This window comes from Ricinus communis, chromosome 9 (genome assembly GCF_019578655.1).
Source record: "Ricinus communis isolate WT05 ecotype wild-type chromosome 9, ASM1957865v1, whole genome shotgun sequence".
Lineage (NCBI taxonomy): Eukaryota > Viridiplantae > Streptophyta > Magnoliopsida > Malpighiales > Euphorbiaceae > Ricinus > Ricinus communis.
Genome location: NC_063264.1, coordinates 7,815,993 through 7,840,176, shown reverse-complemented (window position 1 = coordinate 7,840,176; position 24,184 = coordinate 7,815,993). Strand labels below are relative to the sequence as shown.

General features: G+C 31.0%; 2 protein-coding genes across 13 annotated transcripts; one reads left to right on the top strand and one right to left on the bottom strand.

Moving 5' to 3' along the window:
* The first annotated feature begins 4,111 nt into the window (after positions 1–4,111).
* LOC8282898 (polyadenylate-binding protein-interacting protein 4) lies at positions 4,112–10,645 on the top strand. 5 transcript variants are annotated; one of them, XM_048378985.1, is made up of 13 exons: positions 4,112–4,488; positions 4,806–4,927; positions 5,053–5,207; positions 5,557–5,704; positions 6,098–6,145; positions 6,432–6,503; positions 6,608–6,638; positions 7,199–7,416; positions 7,611–7,877; positions 8,386–8,493; positions 8,644–8,694; positions 9,378–9,465; positions 10,086–10,645. In XM_048378985.1, exons 1-13 carry the CDS (start codon positions 4,320–4,322, stop codon positions 10,256–10,258), a joined length of 1,650 nt encoding a protein of 549 aa, XP_048234942.1. In that variant the 5' UTR covers positions 4,112–4,319; the 3' UTR covers positions 10,259–10,645. The 5 variants fall into 5 exon arrangements, with proteins under 5 accessions (XP_048234942.1, XP_048234941.1, XP_048234940.1 ...); XM_048378984.1 differs by having other exon boundaries at positions 6,402–6,503; positions 8,392–8,493; XM_048378983.1 differs by having other exon boundaries at positions 6,402–6,503.
* A 563-nt stretch (positions 10,646–11,208) lies between these two features.
* Positions 11,209–15,323, bottom strand: LOC8282897. 8 transcript variants are annotated; one of them, XM_025158042.2, is made up of 4 exons: positions 15,174–15,312; positions 13,155–13,351; positions 11,777–12,966; positions 11,209–11,703 (listed from the first exon to the last, which is right to left on the bottom strand). In XM_025158042.2, exons 2-4 carry the CDS (start codon positions 13,162–13,164, stop codon positions 11,542–11,544), a joined length of 1,362 nt encoding a protein of 453 aa, XP_025013810.1. In that variant the 5' UTR covers positions 13,165–13,351; positions 15,174–15,312; the 3' UTR covers positions 11,209–11,541. The 8 variants fall into 8 exon arrangements, with proteins under 8 accessions (XP_025013810.1, XP_048234947.1, XP_015577160.1 ...); XM_048378990.1 differs by lacking the exon at positions 13,155–13,351 and adding an exon at positions 13,588–13,665 and having other exon boundaries at positions 15,174–15,294; XM_015721674.3 differs by lacking the exon at positions 13,155–13,351 and having other exon boundaries at positions 11,777–12,979; positions 15,174–15,323.
* Between the last annotated feature and the right edge of the window lie 8,861 nt (positions 15,324–24,184).

Here is a 24,184-nt window from a genome sequence, read left to right as displayed (position 1 = left end):
TGCTTTTGGAGTTTTGACAATATAGTTTCTTGATTTGGTTTAAGTATATTTTTATTATGTCCTTGTTCTGTTTTTTCCGTTTCCAATGAGGTTAAGGAATCCTGACAGGAAAAAGATTTATCCGTACAGTACTATGCCTGCAAGTAATGTGTGCCAGCCAGGCAGACTTATGGCCAAAAAGGAAAATAAAAATACAAATACATTATTCAAAAGGAAAATCACAACTGTATGAAGAGAAATTCCCCGGTTTAATATAAAATAATCATGTTTTGTTTTAATCGACTAATAGAATTATAATAATTATATTTTTATTTATATAATTTTTTTATAAAAATTTAGTTATCTATAATTACAGATTACCAATTAAAATGAGATTTGTTACATTAATATAAGATAATTTTAAAAATTTATACATCTTTAAAATTTATAAAAATTTAGTATAACTTATAAAAATATTAAAAAATTATTATTTTCATAATTCTATAATAAATCTTGCAATTGCAAAAGAAATTCAGTGTTTCATAAATTTCATAATCTTTTTATAAATCATTAAATTTCATAAAAGTAATTATATTTTTGAAATATCATTTATTTTTCACAATTAATAACATTTATGAAAAATTAGTATAATTTATAAAATAATATAAAAAAAATTTCACTTTTTATAATTTTACGATTACAAAAATTAGCATTTTATAAATTTATAATTTTTCATAAACCATTAAATTTTACAAAAGTAATATTTTTCGTAATATCATTCATTCTTTTTGTAACTAGTAATATTTAAAATATATATATAATTTATAAAAAAATATAAAAAAAATTATTTTTCATAATTTTGTAATATATCTCTGAATTATAAAAACTTAGTATTTTTTTAAAAATTTACCAAATTTTTCATAAATCATTAAATTTCACAAAAATAATCATTTTTTTCATAATATCATTTATTTTTTCGCAATTGGTAACATTTATGAAAAATTAGTATAACTTGCAAAAAAATATGGAGAAAATTATCATTTTTTGTAAATTTAATATTTTTCATAAATTTACTAATTTTTATAAATCATTAATTTTTATAAAAATAATCTTTCTTTATAATATTATTCATTTTCTTGCAACTAGTAACACTTATGAAAAATTAATATAATTTGTAAAAAAATATGAAGAGAATTGTTATTTTTTATAAGATAATAATTATTTTTATGATTATAAAATTACAAAGGACTCAATATGTTATCAATTATTTTTACTTATAAAATTTAATAAATAAGATTAAATTAATTAAAAATTAATGGTGTTTAAAATAAAATAAAATTACTTTGTTTAAAAAAAGTCAACCTAGAAATTACCATATGAAAAGAAATATGAGGATAGATTAGGAATTGGGATTTGCAAGTCTTATTTTTAGTCAGCAATTTTCTTGATTTGCTGTTATTTTATTTTTGCATTTTAAAAGTAATCAATTCTTTTAAAATAATCAAAAAATTTAACTTTCAATTTAGGTTTTTGACTTCTCTATTACTAAAATATACTCTCTTTTTAAAAAAAATATACTTATATATTCATAATTTAATTAAGACATTTGGTCTATTAAACTTAAATAACTTCAAGAAGTGATTCAATTGGAGATGGAATTTTCTTATCGACATTTATATATATTGACAGATTTATCATATGTATTATGAGTATAAGAGAATTTATATCCATATTATGGAGTTCATAATTTGGTCTTTAATAAACGAAAACAAAACTAAAAATATAAACAATAAATAGTGTATTGAAAACACTTTTTTTTCAAAATGTGATTACAATTATAAAGAACAAAATCCATTTCATGAATAAAAAAGAAATAAATAATTATACACACTTGAGTCAGCCGCCGGCGCCCGACTGCGTCTTGACCCCTATCCCATTTTTGATAAAATAATTTTTTTTTTCTATTTGTGCCATCATCGTATTTGTTCATTCCTATATTTATTATATATTTGAGATATATGTTTTTCTTAATTTACTTAAACGTATTATAAATATTAAAAAAATGGCATAGAAGTGTTCGAAACTAAAATAATAAAATATCTAGAGTGATGTGAGTCTATTTATTTAATCTCGTGATTAATTATGGGCTTATGGCCGGTGTCGACACTTGGTTATTTGATTGCAACCCCTGCGCCATGGATTCATTTGTTGCTCTCTCTTGCATTTCTCATTGCCTTCACCACAGTGAAAAGGGTCTCCTTCGTTAATAGCTCCATACTCTATCTCACTCTTTGCATCTACATCTCCTCGTCTGTAACTTGGACTTGGAGCCCTTGATTTTTCTTCTCTTTTACCAAAACATGTTAAAACTCCAATACAATTCCTTGCCTCTACTTCCCCAATCAAAGTTTTGCTCACTAAAAGGATGCAAAGACAATAAATGACATACCCTTTAGGCATAGCCATTTCTTGAGAAGAGCAACACCCAAACAAGTCCTAAGTGATTATAAGAATTGTTTGTGTTGCTTTAACTTCTCAATTGTGAATGAGGATTTCATTGGTTATATATATTGGAGATGATTTGCTATATTTAGGTAAGAGTATTTCTGTAATTGATTCAAGTTTATAATTTGTTAGTGATTGATTACTTAACATTAGATCATGACAACTTAAATTTCATGTTTGCCCTTAAAAAAGAAAACTAATACTCCATTGTTAGTTATTGTGCATATTGTGATAAATATCATAAGTAAAATTAGGGCTAAATAAGGCACTTGTCACGTTAGTTTTTTTTCCCCTCTCAATTTAAGAAAAAGAATTGTGTTTAAATTACCATTTTATTTTTATGCTTGAAAAATAATAGTTTCATTTTTTTAAATCATTAATTTGTTGTTATTTTAAAATACTAAAATTAAAAATTAAAAAAAAAATCATTTTAGCACCTTCTTTTTATATATTTTCATTAGGATTTTATTAAACATTCTTGTAGGTTATTGTATTAATATTGTGTAATATATAGATTTTATTAAGATTTTATTAAAATTATTAATAAATATTAAAGCTACAAAGTCAATTTTTCCTTTAAATAGCAAGAAATAAAAACGTTACAAACTAAAAAAAGTAAGAAATGTGTTAAACCGAAAACAAATATATAAATCGATGATTATGTGGATATATATTGATAATAATAAAATATATTATATTCATTTAATAAAATTATACGTTAACTTATTAAAGAAATTAGCATGTTAATATTACTTTTTAGTTATTTTATTGTTTTATCGAATAAATAATAGTGATTTCAATTATTAAAATCAACATGATATATATATCAATAACTAAGTAAGTATATGTTGAAGTAAAAGTCAGTGGTCTCCTTTTATTTTTATCTTTTTAATTTCTCATCCAACATTAGCTATATATATATATATATATATATTTTAAAAGATATTTTCTTTTTTCTGAAATCTTTTTTTATTTAAAACCAACTTTTTGTATATTAGTATTTTTTTATAAAAGTTTATTATGAAATACTCTAGCATAGTCTATCTTATATAATTTTTATTTTTTAAAAATATTTCTTTTAATTTGACATGTTATACTAACATATTACTTTCTAATTTTTTAATAATTAAATTAAAAAATTCATCGATTCATCCATTTAATTTTTTTCTCACTTTTAAAATTTAAAATATCTAAATTTCTTTTAAATTTTATTTTGATGAAAATAGTTTTAAAATAGAAAAATATAAAATTTCCAATAAATTGTAAACTACTGATATAGTAAAATTCATTAGTTAATAATTCATGTTATATAATTGTCTTTTTCATATTTATTATATTTTTATTGCTATCTCTATATGATATATTATTAACATTATTTAATTATTATCTTCATTAATATTTTAATATGCTCATAGAGCAAGTATACATCTAATTATCTATGATGCCAATACACATTACATATATAAATAGGTAATGTATATTTATCAATATTACATAAAAGAAATATATGAAAATGCTCTTCGTGTTCCTCCATTTTTACTAGAGAAGGCAAAAATTACGGAAATTATAATACGTGTATAATAATATATATTTTTTAAAATAAAGAACAATATTTATAAAGACCAAGAGGACACCATCTTTCTCACAAAAAGGAAAACGTATTCCCTCGCAGAAAGTTTCAGCCCCGAAAACAAAAATATTGCTCATACTTCTCAGATCTTTCCCTATTTTTAACACAAAAAACTCCACTACTGAATTATCTAACAGAGATTTGCTCAGTAATAGAACTTGGTTCAATTTCCCAGAAGAAGAAAATAAGAAAGAAAGAGAAACTGATGGGTTACAAAAACAGAACACAAGCACGACTAGAAACAGAGACTTGTTTAAGTGAGACCTTATTGTTTGCTACTATGTGTATAATTGGACTCCCTGTTGATGTTCATGTCAGAGATGGCTCTGTCTATTCTGGTATCTTCCACACTGCCTCTGTCGACAAGGATTATGGTCAGTTCATTTCTAGAATTTCTTTTATTTGGGATTAGTTTCGTAATCTCTTATATCGATTCTAATTTGTTGGCTGTGTTTCTTAAACAAAATCTTATATGGGTATGATTTTCTTAAGGAGTCGTATCTGGGTTTTTAATTTTATTGAGAAATTTATTTGCTTTTTGTTTATTCTGGAGAGGATCAGATTTGATTCTGATCTGGATTGTTTATTTTAATCAATAATTTTACTTTTCTAGTTTCCACTTTTTGTTTTTGAGTTGTGATGATGGATTAAGTAGTACTTATAGGGTTGAGTTATGTTATTTTTTGTGTAGGTATTGTATTGAAGGAAGCTAAATTGACTAGGAAAGGGAAACTAGTTGCAAATGTTGCCAATGGGAGTGTCATGGAAACACTTGTTATTCTTTCATGCGATCTTGTTCAAGTTGTTGCCAAGGTGAAGCTTCTTTATTTTTCTTTTTTGGATTGTTCTTCTTCATTTTTAGATCCTTGGTAATTTTTTGTAATGTTGGGATGTGACAATAAAAAATCTGCTTGCTATGTGCGGGACTTTATCTACAGGGAGTCCTTTTCCCAGCTGATGGTATCAATGGAAATGTAGCTAGTGATTATGTAGAAGCTGCTGTGGTGGAAGTCCCTTCTTCTGAGATCTTAGAAAATGAGGCAAAGGAATCTAACAAGTCTGCTGTGGATAAAAAGAAACTTAATGATAACAGGTATTAGCTTATTTTGGATTTGGATTATGGATTGAAACTGTCATATTTGGATTAGAATATATAATGCTTTGAGGTTCTTTTATTAGGTTATGCTCTTCCTGTTTCCTTTTATTATTTTCCATGTTCCCTATCAGATATGTACAGGAGTTTCTCCCATTGCATGTGTTGCTTGTTAGAAATATTGCACATGTAACAAAAATTGTGTTCATGTCAAGGTAATATGAAAAATGAGAATGCGCAGCTATCTAGAAATTCAGAAAACTGATGGCTGAGATAGTCAATACCCAAGTTTTATTGTTAATTTGATTATAATAATTGAACTAGGTTCTTACAATCATTATTTAATTAGGATTTCAGCTGAAAACAAGATTACTTCTGCTAATGGATTCCTGCCAAACAAAGTTCTAAAGGAGCATGATGGAAGAAAATTTACAAATCATTCAGTAATTGCCATGGAAGTTGACCTCAGGAAGAAAGATATGACTGATATTTCAAAGGTTGGGTTTACTGTGACCTGTTCAAGATGTAACTTGGTATGTTTAATAGGGAAAGAGTGTCCAGAAGGATGATAGCTTCTATTACACATCAGAAGATATATTTTTATTATGCCTTTTGTGTCTTTATTAGCTCACTTTGCTATATTGGGTAACAAGTTTGACCTTTTTAATTCTTCTTGGTTTTGTTATAAAGCTTCCTATACCCTAAGGTGAACTCCATTAGGTGTGGAATTGTGGATGATAGTTTATGAGTAGGGATACGTTTTCAAGGGGTTTGTCTGTAGTGTTTGTGCGTGAGTGGGATAAAGAGGAGAGGGGGGTTGGGGTGGAGAGATTTTATATAAGTTTTTTTTTATTTTTTTATTTCTTATTAAGTTTCCTTTTGACTCATAGTTCCTTATTGCAGAGCGAAGAAGCTCCTGGTGCCTCAGTTCTTGGGAGGTACAATTTAGTTTCCTTTTCCAAGTTTTAGTCTGTTAATTGATGATCACGCTTAGGACCGTGCTATACTTTGGTTCTTGTTCTTAGCATTCTGTGAATTGTCACTGGCATTATGAGAAATCCAGATCGAGCATGAATTTCCACATAATTGTTCTACATGACTGATTTCTAGTATTATCGTTTGGGCATAGCATCTTTGCTCAGATATGTTTTATCTTCAAATTATTTCCTCATATGAATTCTTTCTAATTTTCAGAATCCCGTCAATTATTTTTTTGACAGACAGATTGGAGATGAAAGATCACAAGGGGAGCATGATCATCAGAAACAAAAGTTTCAACTACAAAGAGAGAAGAGTGTATGTTATGATGGGCTTAACTTATTTTGTTTTATAAGATCCAGAGTTTCTGTAATTGAAACATGACTTATGTAGGTATTTACCTCCGCAACTGTTTTATGCAGGATGATGAAGTTCAAAGCTCAAATTCAATCTGTAAGTTCAATACCCAAAATAACAGCTAAGTATCTGATTCAGAAAGGCATACCTTGTCCTCAGTATTTGAATATTCTAATGGTTGTCTGTTCAAACAAAAAAAAAAAACAAAAACAAAAACAAAAACAGAAAAATGAAAGGAAAAATATTATGGTTGCAGTGAATATGCCATTTTATTGATATGCTTGTATAGCAGTAGGAAGTGAAAATCAATGTCCATAGTGTTAAAGGCTTTACTACATGAGCTTATGATAATGATAATTACAACCATTACACCTTGAACTTGCATATCAAAGTGTTATGTGGTGTTAAAAACTTATGGAACATTATTTTGGGTGCTTGCTTTATCTTATAGATGTGATTTTAAAATTACAAATCTCTGATGAGGCGCGGTTAAATAATATTTTTTAACCGCTCAAGTTACAGAATTTTACGGCACCTTTCCTGGTAGATTATCTGTATCTTTATGATGTATTAATCACTTTCCAGCTTCAAGTTAGAATATTCTTTTCTTTATTCTGGTGTCATCCTGTTTTAATAGTTTAGTACTTCACATACAGCGGTTCTCTGTCTTTCTGAAGGAAAGACTATTGAGGAAGGGCGAGGGACAAGGAAACTGTCACCTAATGGGTTATCTTGTGGAAATGCTGTTGGTTCAAGTATTTCAACTGCTTCCAGTCCTCTAGTTGAGGTGACCTCAGAATCACATTCTGGTTCATTATCTTCTTCAGCAGATGTGATTTCTTCGCAAAGCTCAGAGTCCACTAAAATCTCCAAGGTAGTAACCATGTTTGGCTTCCATTTATTAACTTATCTGTTTGGATGATCTTAATTAATATGCTAGCTGTTAGATCATTATTGCACATTTTTGTATTTTTTCTAATTGGGTTATGGATAATTCCTTGGGAACTTCATAATATCAATTTCAGTATGACTTTTTCTTCTTAAAAAAAAGGATTTATTTTATTTCAGGAATTCAAGCTCAATCCAGGAGCCAAAATTTTCTGTCCATCTTTTGCAACTCCAATATCAGCCAACGCAGTGCCGGCAGTATCAAGCATGGCTTATGTACCAAGCAACTCTTCTATGATACCTGCTGTTGCTGTCGCTGTTGCTGCTGCTCAGCCAGAAGTTGCTATTAGTCCTTTTGCACCTCGGCCATCTGTAACTGCCAAGTTTGCTCCATACACTAACTTAGCTGCTGTAAACAGTGGTGCTGGTCCTCAATTTTCACAACCAGTATGTATTAGTCAACTTGCATCTTCTATTTTTAGTATGTTCTGATGTTAATTTAGACTATGCCTTTGGTTTTCTTCTTCAAGTATCAATTGTTATCTGTCTCTTCTCAGCCACATACCTGTACTATAATATGTATATTGAAGATATACTTCCACTGTGGAAGTTTTCTCTCGATTTTTATAATATATACCCGAAGTTCACATACGGGGTTTAGTTTTAGAGCACTGGACTGAATTTAATTAGTGACATTTACACCATGAGAATAAGTGCTTTAGTAGCGGTAGAAATTTGTCAAAGCAGTTTATAACTTTGTCTTTTCTTCGGAAAATTAGTGCAGTCGATGCAGATACTGCTCGAGGAAATTTATAATTAGGAAATTGGTTTTTTCTTTCCTTATGAGAACTTTAAGATTACCTAGTAGCAAGACTATTTCCTTTTAACACAATGTGAGAGTCGATGCTTTCTCTTTCTATTTTTTGATGCTGTTGTAGTTCTGATTCTTCTTCAGTTACAGATTGTTGGCCACATGGGGAACAGGACACAGCCGCTTAGATATGCTGGTCAATATCATGCTGTTCAGGCTGCACCAGCATATGTGCCTCCAAATTCTCAAGCTGTGAGTAAAAGGAAGATTTCCTGTGATATTCATTCTGCAGTTAATACCTGTTTTTATTTTGTGCATGTGGAAACTTTTGTCTTTATTTGGTACTGAAGTGGTGATTTATGCAATGCTAACATTGTCCTCTCTCTCTCTCTCTCCCTGTAGGTTGTGGTTGGACGACTTGGACAGCTTGTCTATGTGCAATCAGTTCCTCATGTAAGATAATATTGTCCATAGCATTACATGATTAAAGCACTTTGGTGTTTGGTAGTTTCCTAAATTCGATTCTTTTTGGAAATATCTATAGGTATTTAGGTGTTGTAGCTTATAGAGAACAATAGAACGGTCTAGACTCCATTCCAGGAGGGAAAATTTATTAAGTATTCTTTAATAGACCAAAAAGTGCCTAGGACAACTGAAGGACATTGTTATTGTCCTCATAATGCTAGCTATATATCTGCCAGAGTTTTTAGTGATATATTAAAACTATCAATTGTCCTTGGCCAGTGTCTGGTCGATGTCAGGGATCTCTTTAAGTCACAGCCATCCTTCTACTAAGTAAATATGAAACAGTATTTTGCGTTACTGCAAAAAAGTCCTTGTCATGTGCATAATTGATACAGGGACTAATAAATGGCAACTTTTAAAGTAAAATATTTTTTTCTTAGAAATGGTTATCTGCTGTTTCTGTTAAGGAACTTGGAATGTAATGTCATGAAAGGAAAATTTTTCCAACTTTGTTTTCTTGGTTTACATATTTTGAGCTCCTGGTGGCATTTCTAAATTCTTTTTAGTTAGTTCTTCTATTTATTAATTTAGTTTTTGTCCTGGGGTTCCTATCCTAGAATGTTTTCTGATAATTTTCTGATTGTGATTTTGTCTTTAATTTCAAATGGAAGGATTTGATACATAGTACAGCTACCATCTCACCTATATCTGCACGTCCTCTGTTGACTCCGCATCAGGTTCAATATCCTAAACATCAAGGTATAAATGGTTTTTTTTTTTTTTTTTTCAGATGAACATATTTGTGGAAGGAAATCGTGTATTTTCATAGTTCATGATTTTACATGTACACAAGCTTAGCTCTTTTGTGTTTATTTACCAAGTAAATAATGAGACCTAACTATACAGCTTCAATATATACGCTTCTACTTATTTGAATTAGAAAGTTAGGTTTATTCCACTTGAGTCGATGAGATGGCATCGTTGTTAATGTATAAAGCAACTGTTTTAAAGATGTCCCCTATACCTCAAGATTTTTTGAACAGAGAACTTCAAATTCAATGTAATAAGTTGACTATAGGAAACATGAGTGTGTTCTTGTACTTTATGCATATTTTTTCAAGGGAAAGAAAACAGCCTATGGTTATTTAGTCCTGATGCTTATCTAATTTCTTCCCTTCATCCCAGCAATTGTAAATCTTACTGATTTATGAACTGTTTTCAGCTATTATAATTTTAATCCATACAGATAGAGAATGTTGATGTTTTCTTGGCATTGCTTACTCTCTTTGCCGAGGAACAATTATGCTGGAGTGTAATAAAAATATTTAAGCATAACTTTCTGGGTGGTCATATTTTGACCAATTTTATTTGGATTGCAGGAAGTGCAACAGGACAGGCCCTGCAAATGTGTGCACCCCCGCCTTTTATAGCTAGTGGCCAGCAACCATTTGCAATGCCAAACCACATTCCTCTTCTGCAACCTCCTATCCCTGCTAATCGTGCTATCCCGGTCCCAGGATCTAATGCTCTTTTCAGCACCAAGTTTCCATGAGTATATCCCACTGGTATAAATTCATGATTCTTTTCCATGAACGACAAAAATTTTGATCCACAGATTTTTCTGAAAGAATATGTAGTACAGAGGTGTTCCAATTTCTATCATCAGTATGCAGGGTTAAGCTCTTTCTAGCTTGGGTTTTGATGTAAGACAAGATTTAGGGGTTATATTTCATTTTTGTGAAAATGGGGGGAAGGAGGTTCGTATACAGAAGGTGAGTTGCTAGTCGGGAGGATCGAGATGTACATTATTGAAAAAGCCAGAAAAAAACAGGCCCGATGTTTTGATATAGAATGTCATTTGGAAATTCTTTCAATCTTGCCATGACTAGTTCTTGTGGTTGCTGAGCAATATTTGAATGAAGGCTACTTCATCTCTTTACCTTGGAGTATGAAATTGTCAGTATACCTTGGAGTTTGAAATTGTCAGTACATCGTTTTAGATTACTTTTTTATGTGTATATATCACGACTTTTATTATATTTGTAGTAACGTATCTTTCTATCTAAAATCCATGCCTAAATAGACACTAGGCTTGTGGCACCTGTTGCATCATGACAAAGGCAGGAGTTCAAACTTTGCCCTTTTCCCTCCAATTCATATATCCAGAAAACAAAAAACACACATACACACAGAACGGAATGAAAAAGGAGAACGAATGCGTAAAGCAACCTTGCGTGAAAGTAAACGGGTCGCAATAATGGCAAAACCAGGCTGATGTTATAATACGCTTCTTGAACAATGGAAGAAAACACTTACATCCATGTTCTTGAATGATAAATCTGTTTTTTTTTTTTTTCTCTTTTGCACAGGCGGGTTCACTAATCTGTCAAAGGTTACAAAAGGGCCGCTCTCGTTTCCTTTTTTTTTTTTTCCCTTTTTTTGGGTCTACTCCTGCTTTCTTTTCTCTTTTTTTTTTTTCTTCAAAGCACTGGCAAATAAATGTATGTAAAACATGTATCTATAACATTGGATCATAAATCCCTGGGCATATGAGCAGGACATTTGAGCTGTATTTTTAACGAGCTATAAACTTCAAACTATGATATATAACTTACAACTGCTAAACAACGTCCAACTAGTTCTCTTATCTACCTGTAAACCTGAGCTTACGAAAAGGTATTTGATTTTTTTAAGGTTCAGACATATAGCCTTTACCTATTCTAATGTAATGAACTTTCTAAAGATATAATAGATTGCTGAAAATTGTCCTTGAACTTGCTAGACGAATAAGTAGCAGGCATATTATTGCTCAAGGAAACATCTGATCCAGCAGCATCAGACACTTGATGATCGCGAGCGGTTCTTAGAATGACCACTGCCTTCATCTCCATCCTCAGGTTCTTGGCTTCTCCACTCATCTAATTTTGGTTTGTGATCTGCAGTTAGATCCTGTGCATGAGTTGTCTTGTTCTCTGTCATTCTTTCCTGCAAAACCTTCTTAAGTGCTGGATATCAGTTAACCATTAATGAATATAACATTATTTCCACTCTAAATGATCATTCATATTACCTGCAACAGCTCAGTCATTTTTCCGGTTCTATAATTCTCCAAAGGTGTCAACACAACTGTAGGGTGATTATGTAGATCAGGCTGTACAGCTTGCAGGGGCTCAACAGAAAGTGCCTGGTCCGAGTCATTGACATCATCTTCAGTAGCAATGCTAGAATCTTTAGTAGACAACTTACCAGCTGAGCTGGTATCAGTCTCTGTTGACTGCGTTGGAACCTGATTTCTCTTGATGACTTCAGTTAACAGTCTCTCAAAAGGCATAGCAGGTAACTCCATTGATTTAGCTTCAGCCTCTTGCAGTAACTTCGGCAAACCAGCTTCCTGCTGTATGCCTGAAGGTGTTACCTGGCGATTATTTTGAAATTGAAACTGCAAATGGGTTTGAACAGCCTGCACTTGTTCTGTAGGTGTTGATCCATTTGATGGATGTGCATCAACTAGCACCTGTTTCCCTTTAGAGGCCATTGCATGGTCAGGTTGGGCTGCAATTGAAGACGGTTCCCCAGCAGGCCCATTTGATGAATTAATGGGCTGGAGTACAGCAGGCACCAAATTGCCTCCTGAGACCCCAGAAGGAGTTTCAGTTGCCACTGAAGACACCTGTTTGCCTTTGGAGACTACTGGATTAGCAACTCGAGCTGCATGGACATTTCCATTTCTCTCTCTAGATCGAGAATTATGGCTATGGACTTGAGCATAGTTTTCTCTTGGGAGTGGCATCTCATTTCTCCTAATCATTTGAACACCCGGGGCGACATCATTGTCTGCAGAAACAGGAACATAATGTCCAGCCTTAAAAACAACACCCCTCAAAGTGGTTTCTGAGTTGCTAACCCTGACAGTGAGCAAGTATCCAGCATCAAATGCTGCCTCAATGATGCCATGAACTGTCTGACCCACCATGAGGTCAGTTGGATTGTTAACTGGATCTACTTGACGGGGCTGATTTCCATGGACTCCTACAGATTCAGGTGGAACACGATACCTCTCCCCATGATTTGGATTATGACCCCTTGGAGCATGAGAATCCCTTGCGGGATCTAGACCTGACTTTGGATACTTACGTGGACGACCACGCTTGCGCTTCACAGGGACAATTGCTGATGCATCAGGATTATTCCCTTGGTTTGCTTCGCTCATGTTCATAAATATATAAAATAAATCTTCCTTTCCTTTTATGCAAGTTGTTCCTGTATCAAAGAGCTATCAATGTTGAATTAACCACCACTAACCATGAAAACTCATGTAACATGTCAAAAGATAGATGACCATGCTTTGGAAATACACAAGCATGAAGTTACTTGACCTGACAACATGATATCATCATGCCAGATGCTCAGTGCACTGATTAGCACTATCTACTTGCTTAAATAAATACCTTTAGGCATGTTGTAGACAACCTAATGCCACATATCACAATCCAATTAAGAGCCAATTTCCTCTCAAGAGTGTTCAGGCACTCTAAGAACTCCTAATTAATCCTCTATTTGCTTTGCCGCAAATTTCCTGAAGCAAGAAAATAGTCCAAACTCTTGCTCTTGAATGTCAAATACGGATGTATATCTTGAAACAGATCTGATAGGTAATTGCAACTCAATATGTTGTTAGAAGACTTTTAAATTGATAGTTAATTGCAACTCTATATGTTGGTATGAGCCTTATTAAATAATGATGCAAGACATGTCAGAAGGAACTAATGTCTCTATAACAAAACCATGGCAATGGGAGTAAGCACAAATCAAGGGAACGCATAGTGAAAATTTAGGCTGAAGTAAGAAACAGCAGAACATGTGTACAGTATTCAATCTTACGTCATTGTTGTGCCTGATTTTGAAAATCAACATTTTCATCCTAGTTGATGTTGTCCATAATATATTTGTTCTACAAAGCTAAAACGTGGCAATCATGTCAGGCCACATATCAAAAAGACAGCATTCAGCAATAAAAATGAACTATTCACATGTTTATTTAAATAGCTATGGTCCTCTGTAGACAGGGACCTTGGATTGGAGGAATACAGTGTACGAGAACATTAAATATCTTGGCGGAAGACCCCTCGATTTTGTGTCACTAGCCCATAACTTTAGTAATTGTAGAGGAAGAAAAGAAGTAGCAACTTTGACAATATGCTAATAATCCTAGCAAACTGGTAAAATCAGGCAAGCGGCAAATAATTTCAGAAAGAAGAAACGACACAATACTTGTGCAATTAAAGATGGAAGGTAAGTACAACAACAAAGAACAGGACCAGCAGTTTAAGCTCCTACAGGTCCGATTAAGTAAACCCGTAACCATGGTATAGAAATTGCATGACGGCAGATGAAAAAACTTCATTGTAGGACCCTTCTATTTAGCAGTGCCCGAGTTAGCGTTCTTAAGCTAATTACATGAGGTTATGAGGGTCAAAGCAAGGTTAACGAACATGGACTAAGAACACAAGAAGGATGAGAGGAATAGCCACAGCCTCTGTGTTGAGAGTGATGACATGTTTGGACTTTATTATGTGTGTCACAATCAAGCAAAACAGAGAAGGACCATTTGCACGGATTTAATCTCAACCAAGCACCTAAGGAATGAGCCAATGACGAGATATAGCAAGTAATAGTTGTTTCATTTATAAAATCTTTGTCCACATAATGGCTTAATGAACCAAACTTCAGAAAGCAAGAACTCTCATTCACACTGACAAGATCCAATATATGGACAAGATGCAACTAATCACCCACCAAAGCTTAAAAGACCAAAAAAAAAAAAAAAGCAAAGACCTTTTCTTAAATCGTTTTTAGCAGTAACCTCCTATATAAAGAAGCAAGAAATATGAATGAAACTACCGCACCGATAAAGATTCAAGGGGAAAATAGTTCCTCTATCTCGCATATATAAAAATCCTCCAAGTGCTAGATTTCAACTATAGTAAAAGAACACTTGAAATGGCATATAATTATAGAGGTTATAACTAGAAGAATTCAAGTGTGCACAAGTGCAAATTAATAGAAAAAAAATATATAAAAATGTGCAAATACACAAGGAACCAAAAACCCAACTAGTACTACTACATCTTTTATAATCTTGCTACCATGGGCAATACCAGAAAACCTGAAACTTTATAAATAAATAATATATATATATATATATATATATATATAAATAAAAGAACAGAACAACCCAGAAAGGGAAAATAAGAAAGACTCCAATTTTACATTATTTTAGTGTCGCAGAACCCCAAAAAGTATATGTTTGGTTGCTGAGAAAAATACCAAGAAGTGTTTTAAAAAACCGAACTCTTTTTTACTAATCTTGATGAAAATTAAAACAAACTGAGGTTATGTATATTCTAGCTAGAATTGGACAATAGATACATATAAAGAAGCTAGGAGATTATGAAGAAAGATTGTACCTTTGTAGCACTGGCAGTGTCTTTCTGGAGGAAAGAAAAAATCAAGAAGAAAAACCCAAGAAAAAGAAAAACAAAAAGAAAAACTTAAATAATATCGAAAACGAGAAAGAGAGAGAAAATCTAATAGAAATCTTAATCTAATGCTGTGTCTCAGGTCAAGGACGGATAGAACAATGTCCCACTGGCAGTGGGGCCCTGTTGAGTGTTATCAGTGCTAAGCTGACAGTACTATGATATTAGTGTTTGTATTAATAATAATAATAATACCAATAATAGTCGTAATAATAATCTTTCCTTTAACTTCAAATTTTGCATATTTTAAACGTTTAATTTCAATTAAGTTTTTTAAAAAAATTTATAATTTTATTTAAAATTTTAAAATAAATATTTTTATATTTTAAATCTATTTTTAGAAACACTTTTTGAAGATAATTTTTAAATTTCTATGATAAAAAATTTAAAAATCAATTTTATTTATAAGAAAATAATAATTATGAATCAAAAATATATTATTTCACATTTAAGAATATAATTATTGAGAATTTCAAATATGTGCATAATTTTTCACATCTTATTTGAAAATAAATTTTTTATCAATTTATTAAAATTTTTATTTTAACTAACAAAACTAATTTACTACGTGATTTTTATCATTATAAAAATAAAAAATAATTATTAGAAAATTTTTAAATAAATTAAAAATATAGCTATTTTATTTTAAAATTTTAAAATAATTTAATAATAATTACATATTTTGAAAAGACTTAATAGCATTTTAAATTTCAATTTTTTTGCACTTTATGAATTTAATTTTTAACTATCAAAATATTATTAAGTCTTTTATTTATTGGCAAATCACTTATGTATATTTCAATGTTAAAATGCTTATGTGTGAAGTGAGGCAGATTAAATAATTAAAATGTGTCTCCAAAACATGATTTAGAGATAAAAACAATGAAATTTTGTGTTTTCATTGTTTTGTTGATATTTTAAAGTATGTATTACTTGTCTCGCCTGATATATATATGCATTTAAGCATTAAAAATACCATTACTTATTCAATTTACTAAAATAAAATTAAAATTAGTGATAATTTTTTAAAAAGTTCGAGAAATTAGAATTTAGAATACAATTAAATTTTTTAAAAGTTACATATTTGATAAACGTTTGTAAAATTTAAATGAATAGTCTTTCTAATTGCTTGGTGATTTTTTTTTTAACATATTTTCTCTTTTTGGCTAAATTCAATTTTAAGCCTTTTAATTTCCATAGTCGATTTATTAATCTTGACTTTGTAATTGCGTTATATTTAATCTATATATTTCTATTTTTGCATACCGTAATCTTAGAACATATTGCATACATTCGGACCCATAATAAAACAACACATATTTATCAATTTCTGCATTTTGTGTAAATCATTTTTATGAATATTTAATAAAATTTAAAAATTATTAGAAAAAGAAAGAATGAAGGGAATATGAATAATTTATATCTAAAAATAACATTTAATTTATTTTGGGCAAGTACACATATATTTAGGATAAAAAAAAGTCTTTTCAAAAGTAGCTAATTATATATATATATATATATATATATATATATATATATATATATATATATATATCGAATTAATTTAAATTTTAAAAAAAAATTAATATAGTTATATATTTAAAATTTGAATAATTTAATTGAGTCTTTTAAGGAACGAATTGGTGATTAAGAAAATGAAGATAAAAGATGTCTTGAATGTGAAAGGGGCAAGTCAATAAATAATGAGAAGGCATGTGAAAGAGTCAGCTACGTACTCTTTGGAATTTCTGCTGTGCTCTGCTCACCTGTGCTGTTGCTGTTGAAGAAGGAAATCAAATCACAGAAAGATGCTTCAGTACTTCTGCCCCTTCCTTTTCTTCTTCTTCTTCTTTTATTTTCTCATTGCCTTTCTTGGGGGCATCTTTTTGAACTTGATTATTCCTTTCATGTCCTCTTTATTTAATTTAACAAATTACAATTGCTTAAAATATAATCATTCCTTAACCTTTTTAAAACTTACTAATTTATTAAAAATATAATGATGTTTGATTTAAAGGTTTGATGCTGCTGATAATTGTTTCTCATCAAACAGCTATATTAAAATATTTGATAAAAACTTGAAAAACAAATAACTGATTTAATCTCAATCAACTGTTGATTGTATTAGTTATATTTTAGAGCTTTTTCTTATAAGTTGATAACTGATTTAATTTTTTATTATTTAGATATTATTATTTTAATTAAAACTTGTTAATAATAGCTTACTTTAAATTGATATTATATAATTAAATTTTTATATTTAAATAAATAATTATTATTTTAAAATTATTCTTCATAGTTAAATAATTATAATACTTAAAATTATAGTATCTGAAATTAGAAATTTTCATTAATAGAATTTAAATTTAAATTTTTACTTTTAAAATAACTTTATAGATATTTTTAATAATAAATACAATTAAGCTAAAGAAAATTAATATATATATATATATTTTTAATCATTATAAGTTATTTTTATTAATTTTTATTATTAAATATAATAAAATAAAATAAATTATATTTAACAATAAATTATATTTTCAATAGTCATTTAACATATTAACGGTAACCGCTAATAAAAAATTTATCAAACAGTTTAATTTATCAACCATCAACTACATTGATCGGTTGAACCAATCGGGCCCATAGTTTAATGCAACTGAAGTAAGAGTGAAGTGCAGAGTAACTTAGGTTTTTATTCTTAGATTATTGTTGACCATGTGACTTATTTCGCATACAAAGATTACATATCTGTTTAATTTAGAGATTTGGTGCAGGTGATTGTTATTTTTTAATAGCATTTGATAAAAGTTTAAAAAATAACAGCCCATAGCTGATTTAGTCTCAATCAACTGTTAATTGTATCAGCTCTATTTTAAAGCCTTTTTCTTTCAACTGATAGCTGATTTTATTTTATTTATTTATTTGGATATTATTATTCTTATTAAAAATTATTAATAATAATTTACTTTAACTTCATATCATATAATTAGAATTTTATATTTTATAATAAATAATTATTATTTTAAAATTATTCTTAATAGTCAACTAATTATAATATATATGATATTTAAAATTAAAAAAATTTATTGGCAGAATTTAAATTTTAAACTTTTTTAAATAATTTTTATAAATATTTTTAATAATAAATACAACTAGCTAAAGGAAATTAATTATAATATCTTTAAATATTATAAGTTATTTTTATTAATTTGTATTATTAAATATAATATAATATAATATAATATATTTAACGGTAAATTATAATCTCAATAGTCATTTAACATACTAACAACGATCGTTAATAAAATTTTATTAAAATAATTTAATTTATCAGCCAACAACTAAGAATTACATTGATTAGCCGAACTAAATAGACCTATATATTTACTTAACAGGAGCTTGCTTTTTTTTTTTTCTTAAAGATTTATACAACAACAAGAATTACAAGTATAGCATATATCATCTATCTAGTTTAGCTTAAGAAAGAAAATTTGAAGGGCATCTTTTTCTACTTTCTTTTTTTCTTTCTTTCTTTCTTTCTATCTATGGGGAAGAAGGGAACTTTTTTCTTTTTTTTGCTTCATCTTTTATGTCACAGTCAAGTTGTCATGCATGTTATAATTATGATGAGTTCTACACAACAATGTTATTTAATAATGGTTTTGAAATGTTCAATTAGGTACTGAAGATAACACCAGCAAATTTTTTGATTATGTTTTCAGTAATTGCAAGAGATTTAACTTTCTATTATTGGATTCAGTAAAGCATTAATCATATTCGAAATTTGTTTTCAAGCTGTCATCTAGGTCCAGTGTTCCAAATATTATAGAAAGAAAATGATATTTTAAATATTTGTTGTAAACTTATCAGCAGTAACATATGTGCAGTAATCTCAATTCTTGCTCTCTTAGACATCTGATAAGCAGCTGGAAAGCTAATCCATGCCATTTGATAAGTTAGACCCTTAATTTGATCAAGCCTAGAGTTTAGCATTTTAACTGCACTCAACTTATTATTCCCAAAGTACTTTCACCAGCATTTAGCATCCCATGAAAGGGCAGAAAACACTGACAAGTGATAAATATATGATGTAAAAGTTTGTATTAATGCAAACCAAAATTCTAACAAAAAACATATACAGAACATCTATAAAAGAATTATGGCATCAATTGTATAGGGTGCATTAAAACCTATTATGTAACCGATATGGATCAAACTAAAAAAAATCTGAAAAAAAGAAGTATTTTTTTTTATAGCATTACAGAGGCTGTTATATAGACAGCTTTTTATAAAAAAAAAAACTAATAAAATAAGAACCTAAATTAATGGTCAATTACATACAATACAGAGAGACTTTCTATAAATAGAAGATCTGATACACAATTACATAAATGAAGCTAAATCAAATCTTAACACTCCCCCTCAAGTTGAAGTATGAATATCAAGCATGTTCAACTTGGATGTTAGCTCCTTGAAAATATTTCCAGTAAGAGCTTTTGTGAAGATATCTGCTAGCTGCAAGTGAGATGGAACAAACTTGGTGATAATTTGACCGGCTTGGACCTTTTCTCTTACAACATGACAGTCAAGTTCTATATGTTTCGTGCGTTCGTGATACACTGGATTTGCTGCTATGTGAAGTGCAGCTTGATTATTACATAACAGCATTGCTAGTCCTACAGAGACTTGCATATCATTAAACAAAAATTTTAGCCAAGTTAATTCACAAGTTGCGGCTGCCATGGACCTGTATTCAGCTTCTGAAGATGATCTTGAGACAGTTTTCTGCTTCTTTGCTTTCCAAGAGATCAATGAACTTCCCAAGAACACACAATAGCCCGTTGTTGATCTTCCTGTCATTGGACAGTTTGCCCAATTTGCGTCACAATAAGCTTTCAAAGTGAGAGAGTTATTAAATGGAAATAATAGACCTAAACCAGGACTTCCTTTTAGATATTTAATAACCCGAAGAGCAGCATCCCAATGTGTTTTTCTCGGAGCATGTATGAATTGACTCAGTATGTTAACTGAGTATGTAATGTCAGGTCTTGTTATCGTGAGATAGATCAGTCGTCCAACTAATCTCCTATAGCGAGCTGGATCATGAAGAATATCACCTTCATGATTTATGAGTTTGAGATTCATTTCCATAGGGAACTTTGAGGGTTGAGCACCTGAATAACCAACATCATCAATGATCTCTAAAGTATATTTTCACTGAGAGATAACGATACCTGTTTTGGACCTTGCAACTTCTAACCCAAGAAAATACTTCAGTATGCCGAGATCTTTGATTTGAAATTGCTGATGAAGGAGTTTCTTGAGATTGTGTATAGCATCTGCATCATTTCCAGTAATCACCATGTCATCGACATAAATAAGGACCATAGTTGTAGATGAGCCCTTTGTTTTTACAAACAATGAATAATCAGAGTGTGATTGAACAAAACCAGCTTTCTTAATAGCACTTGAAAATTTTGCAAACCAATTCCGAGGTGCTTGTTTAAGCCCATAAAGAGATTTATGTAGTCGACACACAAGTTTCTCCCCCTGTCAACAAAGACTCGGTGATGGAGTCATGTATATTTCTTCAGCTAAGTCACCATGTAAGAATGTATTAGTCACATCCATTTGGTACAATGGCCAATTTTTGGCAGCAGCAACAGCAAGTAGACATCGGACAAATGTTAATTTCGCAACGGGGGCAAATGTTTCAGTGTAATCTAAGCCTTCTTGTTGAGAAAATCCTTTCGCGACTAATCGGGCCTTGTAGCGTTCAATTTGTCCATTGGAATTATATTTGATACGGTAGACCCACTTGCTGCCAATGGGACGATGACCAGCCGGTAAAGGAACTAAGGATCAGGTCTGTTGTTTAGTGAGAGCATCAAGTTCATGTCTCATTGCTTCTCTCCAATTTGAATCCAAGACAGCCTAAGCATAAGAGGTTGGTTCGAAAACACTTGAAATAGTATTAACAAAGTGTTTATGGGTAAGTGACAGAGAATCATAAGAAATATAATTACTTAAAGGATACCGAGTACCTGACTTAGTTGAAGATGCCAAATTTGAGGTTGCAGTTGATGGTATTGTACTAACTTGTCCACAATGAAAATCACGAAGGACAGAAGGCTTTTTGACACGGTCACTTCATCGGATAGGAGGTGGATTACGTTGTACTGATGAAGAAGGTGAGGATATGGAAGGAGGAGATGGTGATGGAATAGTTGGTTCAGAAGCTAAAGGTGACAAATGAGGCACAATAGGGGCAGATTCATAGATGTAATCTGGTAGCACAGGTGGTGAAATATTTGGGGAAGTGTTCGATGTTGTTGCAGAAGTAGAAAATGGAAAAATTGATTCATGAAAAATAACATCACGACTTGAAAAAAATTGGTGAGTTTGTAGATCATATAAGCAAAATTTATTAGAAGGGTGAAGATTTGTTGCATAATAAAGACATCTGAAAACTCGTAAATGAGAGTAATCTGGTGGCTTGTTATACAACAATTCATAAGGAGATTTATTGTGCAAAATGGGAGTGGGTAGACGATTAATAAGATAAGTTGCAGTAAGTAAACTATCCCCCCAAAATTGTAAAGGAAGATGAGCATCAAATCGCAAAGCTCTACTAACCTATAAAAGATGTCTATGTTTTCGTTCAACGACACCACTTTGTTGGGGCGTAGATGGACATGAGCTTTGAAACAAGATGCCTAAGTTGGAGAGATAAGGTTTCATGGACACAAATTCTGCACCATTATCACATCTAATGGATTTAACTTGACAGTTGAATTGGGTATTGACATAAGATATGAATGTTTTAAGCAATCCTTGTGTTTCATTTTTAAATTTCATTAAGAAAATCCAACTGAAGCGTGTGAAATCATCTAGTATAGTTAAAAAATAGTGTGCTCCAGTGTGAGTGGCAGTACGAAATGGTCCCCAAATATCACAATGAATAAGGTCAAAAGAATACAAAGTTTGAATAGAACTTAAAGGAAATGGTAAACGAGTTTGCTTTGCCAAAGGACAAGTTTCACAAGAATGATGAGAATCAAATACAAATGAGGAAATAATATTACTTAAAAACTTGGAAGGTTCTGTGGAGGGATGCCCTAATCGCTTGTGCTAAGTAATGCTGGTGGTTGAGTCAACATGATGAGTGATTGGAAGAGAGGTTGATGTAGACTTAACTAGAGGAACAAAATAGTACAATCCATTAAGCTGCTTCCCCAAACCAATCATCTTCTTCGAAGCTAGGTCCTGCAATATACAAAAAGTAGGAAAAAATTGAATTGAACAATTCAAGGTGGCTGTAAGTTGGCTTACGGACAACAAATTAACATGAAAAAATGGAGCACATAATATATCTTTAATATGCAGATGATTTAAGAATTGAGTAGAACCAATTCCAGTTACTTTAGAGTAAGAACCATTGGGTAAATTAACTTGTGAAGATAAAGGAGTGAAATTGGTTAAGAAGGTGGCTATGTGATTTGTTGCACCACTGTCGATGATCCAATTATTTAAATCTGTCTTTTGTATACTAGAAGATGAACAAAAAGGTGTAGGCATACCTGTGTAGTTTGCACGAGTAGGATTTTTACCATTCTTAAAGAAAGCTTTTATTTGTGCAAGCTCTTCAGGATTAAATTGGAGAGATTGGTTAGTTGATGTCTTTACTATATCCATGTGTGTGTCACTACGGGTTTGGTGTGCAGCAGGCTTCCGACTTCGATTTGGAGGTTGAACATCTTTTCCATGAAATTTGTGACTGACAAGAAAACCATTTAGGTAGTAACACCGATCCACAGTATGGGTTGTGCCCTCACAATAAGTGCAGAAAAAGAATTTTTTAGATCCTTGTGACTTCTGTGATTTACTATAAGAAGATAACCCTTGTCTAGCTTGTCGTTGAGCATCCGATTGTGATTCTTTAGAGTTATCATGAATTTTGACATTCATGGCATGAACAATATTAATACATTTGGCTTCAGTGAGTCCTCGTTGTTTTTCTTCTTCATAAAGAAGTGCATATGCCTTTTTGACTGTTGGTAGAGGCTGCATTAACATGATCTGACCTCGTACAGCAGAATAGGTTTCATTTAATCCCATCAAAAATTGCCCTAACTTAATTTTTTCTTCTTTTTCTTTTAAGTCCTTTTATCCACTGCATGTGCATGTGACCAAGGGGCTGCAATTGGTTAACTCATCCCACAACATTTTCATCTTTGTGTAATAAGAGAAAATGGAATCTTGATTTTGTTTCAATTCAACAATAGATCTTTGAGTTTGATAATAATGAGAAAAATCACCTTGAAAAAAGCGCTCTTGAAGATTTGTCCAAATTTCTGAAGGTGTCTCCGCATGAAGTACACTGTTTGTAAGTTCTTGACTTAATGAGTTCAAGATCCAGGAGAGAACCATATCATTGCAACGTTGCCATAGAGAGTATTTTGGATGTTCTGTATCTGGTGTTTGAATGGTTCCTTTGATGAATCCTAGTTTGTTTTTGGCTCCAAGATTCACCAGGATAGATCTCTTCCACATAACGTAATTGGTTCCATCTAAAGCCTTTGAGACAAGAGTCATGCTTGGATGATCAGAAGCATGAAGAAAAAGAGGATCGGATGGATCAATAACAGGTGTGGACATATTATGATTAAAGGTTTCTGAACTACATTGAGAAGATGTGTCTCTTGATGAATGGTTACTGTTGCTATCACTATCAATAGCAGTATCATCCATAAACTTTGCGGAAGTAGAGTTAGAGAGCTAATAGGATCATATGCTCTGATACCATATAAAAAATCTGAAGAAAAGAAGTCTCTTTTTTTTTTCTTTTTTTGTATAGCATTACAGAGGCTGTTATATATACAACATTTTACAAAAAGAAACTAACAAAATAAGAACCTAAATTAATGGCAATTACA

Bases quoted from the DNA above. Each gene is read 5' to 3' on its own strand.
- LOC8282898 (XM_048378983.1), top strand. From the start codon at position 4,320: ATGGGTTACAAAAACAGAACACAAGCACGACTAGAAACAGAGACTTGT. The intron at 7,417-7,610 runs GTAGTAACCATG...ATTTTATTTCAG, and splicing joins AGTCCACTAAAATCTCCAAG to GAATTCAAGCTCAATCCAGG. The intron at 9,466-10,085 runs GTATAAATGGTT...TTTGGATTGCAG, and splicing joins TCAATATCCTAAACATCAAG to GAAGTGCAACAGGACAGGCC.
- LOC8282897 (XM_048378987.1), bottom strand. From the start codon at position 13,626: ATGAAAATGTTGATTTTCAAAATCAGGCACAACAATGAC. The intron at 12,980-13,587 runs GTAAGATTGAAT...CAACATTGATAG, and splicing joins AAATCAGGCACAACAATGAC to CTCTTTGATACAGGAACAAC. The intron at 11,704-11,776 runs GTAATATGAATG...CCAGCACTTAAG, and splicing joins AAATGACTGAGCTGTTGCAG to AAGGTTTTGCAGGAAAGAAT.